This window comes from Anopheles stephensi, chromosome 2 (genome assembly GCF_013141755.1).
Source record: "Anopheles stephensi strain Indian chromosome 2, UCI_ANSTEP_V1.0, whole genome shotgun sequence".
Lineage (NCBI taxonomy): Eukaryota > Metazoa > Arthropoda > Insecta > Diptera > Culicidae > Anopheles > Anopheles stephensi.
Genome location: NC_050202.1, coordinates 49,599,802 through 49,609,685, shown reverse-complemented (window position 1 = coordinate 49,609,685; position 9,884 = coordinate 49,599,802). Strand labels below are relative to the sequence as shown.

The 9,884-nt window shown below is 45.3% G+C and overlaps 2 protein-coding genes across 4 annotated transcripts; both read right to left on the bottom strand.

The window, feature by feature from the left end:
- Window positions 1-147: 147 nt before the first annotated feature.
- LOC118506263 (ubiquitin-conjugating enzyme E2-17 kDa) lies at window positions 148-7,426 on the bottom strand. 3 transcript variants are annotated; one of them, XR_004905495.1, is made up of 4 exons: window positions 6,399-7,417; window positions 2,557-2,842; window positions 2,192-2,480; window positions 148-2,089 (listed from the first exon to the last, which is right to left on the bottom strand). XR_004905495.1 is itself a non-coding variant. In XM_036043164.1 (3 exons), exons 1-3 carry the CDS (start codon window positions 6,440-6,442, stop codon window positions 2,355-2,357), a joined length of 456 nt encoding a protein of 151 aa, XP_035899057.1. In that variant the 5' UTR covers window positions 6,443-7,426; the 3' UTR covers window positions 148-2,354. The 3 variants fall into 3 exon arrangements, 2 of the variants coding, with proteins under 2 accessions (XP_035899057.1, XP_035899058.1); XM_036043164.1 differs by having other exon boundaries at window positions 148-2,480; window positions 6,399-7,426; XM_036043165.1 differs by lacking the exon at window positions 6,399-7,417 and adding an exon at window positions 3,167-3,329 and having other exon boundaries at window positions 148-2,480.
- A 489-nt stretch (window positions 7,427-7,915) lies between these two features.
- Window positions 7,916-9,442, bottom strand: LOC118503324. The gene is made up of 5 exons (XM_036036467.1): window positions 9,249-9,442; window positions 8,961-9,109; window positions 8,636-8,896; window positions 8,520-8,570; window positions 7,916-8,337 (listed from the first exon to the last, which is right to left on the bottom strand). The coding sequence occupies exons 2-5, from the start codon at window positions 9,072-9,074 to the stop codon at window positions 8,254-8,256; spliced, it is 510 nt and encodes a 169-aa protein (XP_035892360.1). The 5' UTR covers window positions 9,075-9,109; window positions 9,249-9,442; the 3' UTR covers window positions 7,916-8,253.
- Window positions 9,443-9,884: the final 442 nt, after the last annotated feature.

The window sequence follows — 9,884 nt, the reverse complement described above, 5'->3', positions numbered from 1 at the left end:
TTGAATACTTCTTCCCTGTGACAGTTTTTCCGCGATTTGCGTCGATTCCACGAAAAACATCTGTTTTTGATTGCTTCCGGACCGCCGTACATTGTGGCCCACTTTTTAACACGATCCATATTTAAAATGCAATTACAAAACAAAAAATTAAGGTTTTATACGTTTTATTTCTTCTTTGTTTAGTTTCGTTATAATTTCCTCGCTTCTTCATCTGGTATCCAGCGGCTGGGGGCTGTTTTCACAATACAATTGCTATGCTGAGAGAGTAGTAGTGTTGCTTCACAATTCATTAAAGGTGCTTAACCCCCGCTTGTGCACGCTTCCTTTCACCCCGAGCAGCTAATTGTTGTATGATGCACATTTGCACTTAGCTCCGTTTCCGCTTCCTTCCGGGCTTCTCTTCCTGCTTCCCCTCCCACCTAGCACAGTAGTAGTTTTTGTTTTGCTTAAATTTCGTTTGATTAATTATTATTTTATTATAATTATTACACAGTATCAGGTCGAGTTCATGTATATCTTTTTCTCTTGAGTTCCAATAGTGGTGCGGATGTGGCGTACCTATAGGTTCTTTGATGCGTGCGCGCGCTTTCTCATCTCTGCTCCTCAAATGTAATAATTAAATTTGTTGTTGTCGAACGTGCGCCCGCAGCACGGACCATACATTCAATTCATTGCTATCTTTCCCTGGTTTGTTCGTCGAGTGTGTGTGTGTGTGTTTTTGTTGTTGGTTTGCTTGCTTTCGCAGCGGTATATATATTATGCTTACAATATTATCGTAATATTTCTCACCATAACCTCATGCTCCTACTCCACCACCTCCTCCTCACAGCGAACCTCATCCCAGTTTTGCGCGAACCTTGTCTTGCGAGTTCCTTTTTTTGTTCTGCTACAACATCCGTATCATGTATCTTCCTATCCTCGAAGCGGTAGGGTGTGTTTGAATCTGTGCACTTAGTTTTTTTTTTCTGTCAGGCCTGGCCGGCCTGTTGTGTGCTCCGTGGTGTATACGAGAGACGAGAAAGTTTAATCACCGAATAATCCAACTCACGAAGGTGCGAGAGAATAAGGGGACGCCCAAAGTAAGGTGGTAAGAGGTTATTGCACCGCTCAACACACGTTGGGGACTGATTGATTCGAGGTACAGAGCAAAGGGACCAACCGTATGTACAGTCGATTGAAAACGAAGAAATGGATGGCCGATCGTTGTAGATATTATTAAACCGTGTAGAGTGTATTTTATTTCGTAATCGATCTACTATGATAGCGAACTATTTGCTCATCAACGCTCGTTTTCCCCAGCGCCATTTTTAACCTCTATTGCAAGATTTGTTAGAACAATGGTTTCTTTTTCACTTACACGTTGTGTTGAATTGTTTTTTATCCTTCAACTATCCCTTGTTCTCTTGATCTTCAACCACACACGCACCGATTTAGGTACACAGGCGCATTACGTACATTTGCGTTCATTTTTGACATTACACCTCCTCCCCCGGGGTTTTGTGAATTCAATAAATATACTAACATGCTTTCAAACCAGAGCTGCGCCACGATTGCGGTTCACACACCCCCTTTTGACGCCTTTTGGGCATGCAATTGCAATGGACAGAAGGGCTGGATTGCAGCCAGCTGTGAGAATGGAGAAAGCCTTTTCCGGCTGTTGCTAAGTAACGCCGACGCGCTAGGTTCCAATTTCGGGGCGGGATGTAAAATTCTATTTCCACCTCTTCTAAGCATGAACGATGCACACTGCTAGCATTTGCATTTGAATTGTATAGTTTTAAATTTTACTTCACTTCAATGTGAACACAGAAACAAAAGCAAAAACAAAAAATTGTATCTAAATAAATCATTCTCAGCCTAAAGGGTCGGAAGCTAGTGTTGTGCATGTTGGTGGTAAGTATATGCTCATTCATCATTACTTACAGTGCGCACTGTATGAGCTGTAAATACACACACACGCGATCTGGAATCCCCAGCATAGTAGTGTGCCATATGATCGCAAAGGCACACCCCTCACACACACACACTTCTCGATCGGATAGGAACGCGCCACTGCGGAGGGCAGCCGCGTGCAATGGGGGCTGGCTGACTGCCGGGTGGGGAAAAAAAAGTTACCGAAATATCATCAACCGTCTAGCATGGGGTAAATTGTGGAGCGTAAGGAGATCCAGCAGGTTGGGTGCCACCGTACCTTGCACAGTGACGCCGAAGAACGTGGCAGCAGGACAGCGATGATGATCTCGGTACACCGGTTCGTAGCGAAAGGCGGCACCACGGTGAGGGTGGCGGTGTTGATGGTGGTTACGACAACGACAGCGCAGACGGTAAGGACAAGGACAGCAACGGGAACGGGGCTAGTCGATAAAACTCTGCTCGACGCACGCTTTCACTCGTTTCTCGTACTCCCGGCGGTTTTCTTTGTAGAGCTGTGCGGCCATCGAGTTGGCTGGCGAGTTTGGATTTGGATCGCTCAATAACGACTGCAAGAAGGGCAAACGAGAAAAGGAAGGAATTGGTAAGCGTTTACCGTTAACGGCCCTGTGCGGACAGACGTACCTGAATTGATGTTAGTATAGCCGACACATCGTATGTGGGGCTCCATCTGTTTTGCAATATGTCCAAGCAAATGCCACCGTCGGCGTAGACGTTCGGGTGGAACATCTTCGACACGAACCTCACCGTGGGCGGTTTGTTGGGATACTCCTCGGTGAACTCTATCGTTAGCTTAAACGTACCGTCCTCGAAAGGTGTGTCGTGCGGTCCGAAAATCACAGCATTCCAGATCATAATATTGTTATCGGTCGGTGCACCGGACACGCCGGTTGGTGGATCTTCCTGAAGCCTGGAAGCGCAAGAGAGCAAGAACAAAAATGATTAGCGATCGATGTTTGAGAGTGATTCACCCACTGGAATCATCCAGAAGCGTATATGAGGAGCAAGCAAAAATGTTGCTTTTTAGTGCAGCCAAGCCGCAGAGATTTGAATACTAAACTAAAAGACTCAGATCGTCCTGGTGATCGTACAACAGTCTTATTAACATTCCTATAAAGAGTAATCGTTCCCCCGTTGGGTGTCGTCTGTCTCCTTAGGTCTAGAATTTTAATCTCACTTAGAATAAGCGGGGCGTTGGCGATTCCCAACCAAAGCACGGTGAGGTCATTCTTACATGTTGTAACGGTGTTGCAAATGCAACAGGCAACAATCCGCGAGAATAAATGAACTAGACGCCTTCTCTACATCCGTGAATAAGTGTATTTTTTTTTGTAATTTTTAGTTACACTTTTAGCAGATAAAAAACTTAACGTCTTCCTTCTCTCGCTTTATGGTTGTTACTGCCGTGTGTAAAGCGGTCATTCGCCCTTTCCCTTCGCTCTCTTTCTCCGGCTCTCTCTGGCTTGGTTTTTTCTCTTCGGCTGCGCTCGTGGCTCATCCTTAAGTGGCTGCGTACTTTCGCGGTCGGCTGTCATCGCACTTGACGTTGACGTTGTATTTTGTCAACAAACGGTTTAAAAGACCAAAAGTAAAAAATAGTCTAATAATTAGAATAATTGAGGCGGTCCGGTGGACGAGGCGACAGCGGCGCCGGTTCTTACACGGCAGGGCCGGGGTTCAAATCTTATCCAGACCGCCTCCCCGTACGTAGGGCTGACTACTTTACTTTACTTATCAGGCGCTACAACCACTTTGCGGTCTGATTGATCCTCGATACCGCTCACGGTTTAGCGCCGTCGTCTGCCAATCCGTTATCCCGGCCGTTCTGGCGGACGCATCAACGCCATCACTCCATCTCAATTTGGGCCTACCACGCCTCCTCTGTCCTTGTGGACGGCCTAAAAGGACTATTCGGGCTGGGTCGTCCGGTGTCATTCTCATGACGTGATCGGACCCACCGGAGCCTGGCGAGTCTAATTCGCTGCACGATGGTAAGATCATCGTACAGCTCGTAGAGCTCGGCATTGTAGCGGCTCCTCCATTGTCCTTCCACACATACGGGGCCAAAAATCCTTCTGAGCATCTTCCTCTCGAACGTGACTAAGAGGGCTTCATCAGTTTTGGACATAGTCCATGACTACTTTGCTACTGGTAAAATTAAGTCACAGAAAGCCAGAAATGGCACACCGAGACCACGTAGTTGAATACTCAAGTCTTCACTACGGGGAGCGGTCCGGATGCGATTTGAAGCGCGGTCCTGCCGTGTGGAGACCGGTGCCGTTATCACCTCTACCACCGGGCCGTTCAGGATAGCACATATTGTTGTGTTAATTTAGTCTAAATTGCTTCTAATAAGACCTCCTGCCTTGTTGTTTTATTGCTTTACGAACTAAACCAAAAAAATCCTTAAACATGCAAATACATTGTAAGGCCACCCGATCCTTGTTGATCATGTGCGATCATTTGACCAAAACCCGGGGTTGCACAATAATGATGCAATGAGGAAAAAACGCTCATAATAAGATGCGTTACTGTAACGATGATGAATCAGCGGTACGTCGTATCATCACGAACGAACTGATGATGCCCGGATGGCGATCCTCGGTTAGCCAGAGGAACCCTATTCCTTGACACAGTAGTGTATCAATGATGCGACCTCCTTTGCCACCCATTCCAGCCAATGCAAATAACATTCAAGGGAACGGCGACGGAGGCGCACATTGATAGAGATTGAACTTGAAACCACGTAACGCAGCCTCAGACTAGCTCCCGATTATAGCAGCTTGACCGATAAGCAACCAAGTCGACACTCTCAAATTGTATCAATCAACGGCGCGTACGAATGTAAACAAAGCAGTGCGCCACATGTGCCTACGAGATCAAGGTCAGATGAACAAGTCGTAAAAGTGTTAAATCGTAAATTCTAGGATACATTGCGTAATGAAGTTATCCGAAAACCATTTCGATCGGTTTTTGAACTCGGAGTGGGTGTTTTTCGCCAGTGAGTGAACACAGATGATTTCAGGGAAAGCAACGATGTCCTTGTAAAGCACACATTGCTCCACTTCCAGTAGTGCCGTTTCCGGTAGCTGCATATGACACATATGTTGTGTATCGTGCGTATTTTCCTCCGCATCATACAGCACACAATTTCCCTCGAATAATTCGCTCTTACTCTAACGCCTTTTTCCCCACACCCACTAGTGGCTGGTGTGCTAAAACTACAAAAATAAACTTTTTCAACGGCGTCGTCCATGTGAGCCAATCATCTCACCGCTGGCCTGCTGCAACGACGGTGAGAGTGAATCGGCAAAGATGTGCGGTGTGTGTTGTCATGGTTGCTTTGGTCATTCTTTTCGGACCGGTTGCTGCATGCACATACGCGGCTCCCTACGCTGATGAGTATGTACCGCCGCGCGTCATCGTACTTCCTTGACTCACTGACCACCCTCCGCCTCCGTCTCTGGGTGTCTTCAAGATCACACACACACCAAAAAAGCGGGCCGAAATTAGTTCGTTCTTTCGGTTTCGGTGTCAGTATGTCTTTGCCAAAAAGATGGATACGTCTCGCGGCCCTTTTGTGTTTACTTTCGGGCAGACAAAAAAAAATCGTACTAAAAATTCACAAAGGTTTGCTAAATGTCGCTGTTGAAGTGGCCGTTGTACCTTGAAAGGGAAATAAAATCAGTCGACAATAAAAGGTCCTTTTAACTGTGATCCATCCAAACTGTACCCAGCTGCTGCAAAACCTACAGCGGGACGCACACAAGGCGCTTTGTTTTATCCCGTTTAGTACGATGTGCAAAACCGCGGCACACCGGCCGTTGTTCGTTTGGCCCAGCCCAAGGGCATCCTTTTTTTGTGGCGTTGGATACGATTTGAGTGAACGAAAGAAAAAAAAAGAAAGACGGTTACTACAAGGTCGTCGTCACCACCCCAGTGGGGCTATTGGTTTGGTGAGTTCGCTGTGACTGTGTGTGCGACGGTACGGTGTGGATATTTTTATCATCACACCCAAAGCACACGACGGTGTTGGATCGAATCCTTCCTTGGAAGGAGGCGGGTTCGCTGCAATTCTAGGCTCAAGCAAATAAGGATTTTGCTCGCAGCAGAGGCACCTTAAGCCCCGTTTTTTTGAGCGAGACGCGATGATTAAGTGTTCCGTAGGTCGAAGAAGACCAGCGATAATAAGCGTTGACACACTGCTATGACAACGGCGATGAACGGTGAGTTTGTTTCGTGTGGCACGATTTCTCCTTTCCTACTAGCCATTGAGCCAGGATGAGCAGGCTGATTTGCATCAAAAACAGCATTGGTCCTTGAGTCCTAATTTACTGGTTTTTTTTTGTAATTCCCTCGTCTCGTATTTGATGAGTTGTTGCGTTAACCCCACTCTTGTTGTTGCAGCGCACTCGCGAAAATACACAAACACACATTAGGGATACAATTATTGCAATGATGATTACCTTTTGAAATCTCGCATCAAACGTCTGCGAGCTGGAGTGGACATTTTCTGGACGGGGTCGGCCTACGGATCGGCAAACCTAGGGATCGTTATCCAGCAGGATTTTCGCCCTGTGTCCCAGAAGAAAACCCTTATTTTTCTTCGAAGCTGTTGCTTAGATGTGTTTCTTTTCCGGTTCGGCGCTACTGCTGCTGCTTCTCGAACAGTCTCTTTCTGTCTCTTTCACTCGCGTGTCACGCTGCTGCGAGCAGTGTATTGCTCTGGCCTGCTCGGAAGTTTTCTTCCTATTTAGGTGAGGCCTCAGTCAAAGTCTTCCGAGGGGAACGAGGCGACCCAGGGGGGGAGGAGGAGGAGGAGAAAGTCAGCGAACGGGCTGGTCCGTCTGCCTCAATTCGATTCTCCGCCTCGGATAAGCGGTGGATTTCGCGTCAACCAGCGGATCTTATTTTTGAACACTTGCAAGTCGAGCTTCTTGTTTTATGTAAGCACCTGGCTTTTGTGTTCGGGACAACCAGAGCGCACAAGGGAACACTGACGCACACACCAACACGCGCGAAGAGAGCTTTCGCGCACGACGATTTTTGGTACGGAAATTATGCACACGCGAAAAATATCACACGGCCACGAGACGATGGAAACGCATCGCACATACACGCACGCACACACACATACACGGGAGTCAATGTCCAAACCGATGGTGATGAATAGGCCAACTACCACCTCTCTCGCCGCGGCTTGTATTTCCCGTTCGACCCGTTCGCATATATGCCACACGTATATGACCTGGCTCGGCTGCGCTGCTGCTGCTTCGATTTTTTTTACACTACTCGCCCAATCTTCCGGTTTGCTTCTAAACGCTAAATATCACAATGTGTACCACGCGCATTCGCAGCCAAAGGCAAATGCGAGCTCGATAATCAATCAAACTACCCAGAATTCTCGCGTAGAAACCCCAAACGCGTAGATTGTTTGCCAAGTGAGATGTGTTTTTTTCCACAGCTCAATGTGTGTGCCAGAATGGGGAGCAAGGTGCTGCTTTCGTAGCTTTTTTTACGACGCCATATTGGAAAGGAATTTGACAGGTGTGGTTCACAGGAAATGACAGCGCGGTGCCCTTTGAATGTGTCAGCTGGTGATTTGAGAGATGAGCGCGAGGATTGTTTTTTTTTGCACACATTTTAATGGAAAGTTTAATCAAAATTCTTATTAAAATATTTTTTGCTTAGTTAAAGTGGATTTATGCTTTAATTATGGCCGTTGGAAAGAAGTTTTGGATTCAAAATTGTTTCTAGTTTCGAAGCGATGCGTTGTGGGGGAGAGTAGGTATCGAACATATGTGAAATGTAGTTTTTTGTAAACCCAATTTTTACATACAAACATTTGGGTTAATAGTAAATAATTCATGTTTCAATGCTCCAACACACGTTGGAATGCTATTCATGAAGTACATCATCACCTCTTTAAAAAAAGTTTTGAACAAAATCTGTAACTAACCATGAAATACTTGCAAATACTAGCTTATTGTTATAAAAAAGTATCTTTATTTCGAAATATTATGCATGATTTGCTACACGGACGGCTCGTTTACTTCTCAGTCCACCTTCTACGCTATTTTGTATATCTTAATCTTTCGAGTGCTTACAGTAGAACGATATATTCCTAATACGTTTGTACTTTCGTAAATGGAATAATACAAACCGTCATGCTAACAAAAAAATCATATCGAGGAAGATTCGAGAACAGGAATCGGCTACAAATACTAGATTGTTCTTACTGGAATGATGATATTCAAAGTTAAAAAAAGGTGAGGTCTTTCTGTAGATTCTACCAACTATTGTACGCTTGTTAGGCGTACTCTAAGGCATGAGAAGCTCGATGTTTGGTGATTGGAGGTTTTCGAATATTTGATACTGTGAGTAAACGCACATCCAGCAGTAGATCTGTGAAGAAAAAGGGAACCATGTTAGAATTACTGTCGCGGAAGATTTTTTCTAGCATTAAAGTCTTGAGTCGAATGCTTAGTCTTGCTAATAGTCTAGGGGAGTCTAGCGGGGTTTGATTCCGAAAAGTTTATGTTAGAAGTTAATAAATTCGTCCCTACAGCCCTATTGCTTCTACTTACATTGTAGGCCATCCATACCCAAAGAATCAGGCTCGAAAGAGTTTGCTCCAACTGTGGGAAAATTGAAATATTCGATTAGATATGTGATCATTACCCAACAGCGATCGATTACGCACGTAAATGTAATAGCCTCCAATTAGCCACAGGCCGAACACAAATTGGAACAGTATAGCGATTCCAAACAGCGACAACCACGGCAACATCCAACCACGGGTGGTGGTTTTCAATGAGTAGCAAACTCCTCCCGCAGACAGTATCAGCAGAATGAAGTAAAAGATGAAAAATCCTCCGACAACCTGCATCGAGTCACGAATGTCGGTCTCAAACAGAGGAGAGTATAGTTGGGATGAATCTCCGCCCAGCAGGTTGTATGTGGTCTGGAAAAAGGGGATTGAAATGCTATTACTACCGCACAAAAGGAAAGTTTCGCTTTCTGCTTACCATCGTTATCAGCACGATAGAGATGGCAACGGTGTATCCGGCCACAGCATAGCTTCCCGATTTCACGGAATTTGTCCAAATGCACGGTGACCAACAGGATTCTAGCCAAACCATGTTCGCTGCAGAAGTGTTGCAAGTGTGACTGGGAACTAAAAACAAACAACGGTAAACATGGCATTTTACGTTTGGTTTGAATACAACCACCTCCCCTAGCGCCAGACGTCATTATGGTTAATGGCAACGAAACGGCACGCCCATGGCGTACGCACAGTGATGCAGAATACTTACCGAAAGGAGTGGAATGCAATGAATGTGAGCTGATATGAAACACCGATCGATAAGGCACTTTCGATCTTGCACGGCGATGGTTACTATATGGTTTAAAATAGCTTTTTCTTGCAAACAAACAAATGCAATTACAGAGGCAGAAAGCACAACGCAAACAAACAATTGAACTGAATCGAAGCTGTCAGTTGAATGTTGACAGCTCAGCGTGTCCACGCTCGAGGGGTAGGAAAGCGATGTTTTCAATGTCGTCTGCACAATGAGATTTATATTGTTTTAAATTTTATTCCAAATAGCGGTTATTAATTCAAATTCAATGAAATTGCGTTTAGAAAAAGCTTTAAAATTTTATAATTGTTTATTCTTGTTCTGCTCTTCTAGCTAGGACGGTAAACGTTGCTGTTTCTGAATTCTGTTCCAATCCAAAACGCTTGGCTGTTCCAATCCAAACTGTGGGGTGATAATTCGGGTGGGATTTGATATCGGCTTATTCGTGAAAAAGCTATTGAATGAAATATTAGCCTAGGATGAGCGAGGCGTACACCTGATTGTAGCTCGAAGTTCATACAATTGGTTTGAGGAGTTTGCCAGAGGCTTTGACCGTCATAGAGTCCACCTCGGAAGCAGAGTATCAGCTAA

Bases quoted from the DNA above. Each gene is read 5' to 3' on its own strand.
- LOC118503324 (XM_036036467.1), bottom strand. From the start codon at position 9,074: ATGGTTTGGCTAGAATCCTGTTGGTCACCGTGCATTTGGACAAATTCC. The intron at 8,897-8,960 runs GTAAGCAGAAAG...CCCTTTTTCCAG, and splicing joins CTATCGTGCTGATAACGATG to ACCACATACAACCTGCTGGG. The intron at 8,338-8,519 runs GTAAGTAGAAGC...TTTTCTTCACAG, and splicing joins GGGTATGGATGGCCTACAAT to ATCTACTGCTGGATGTGCGT.
- LOC118506263 (XM_036043164.1), bottom strand. From the start codon at position 6,442: ATGTCCACTCCAGCTCGCAGACGTTTGATGCGAGATTTCAAAAG. The intron at 2,843-6,398 runs GTAATCATCATT...TTGCGCTTCCAG, and splicing joins TTGATGCGAGATTTCAAAAG to GCTTCAGGAAGATCCACCAA. The intron at 2,481-2,556 runs GTACGTCTGTCC...CCCTTCTTGCAG, and splicing joins CTATACTAACATCAATTCAG to TCGTTATTGAGCGATCCAAA.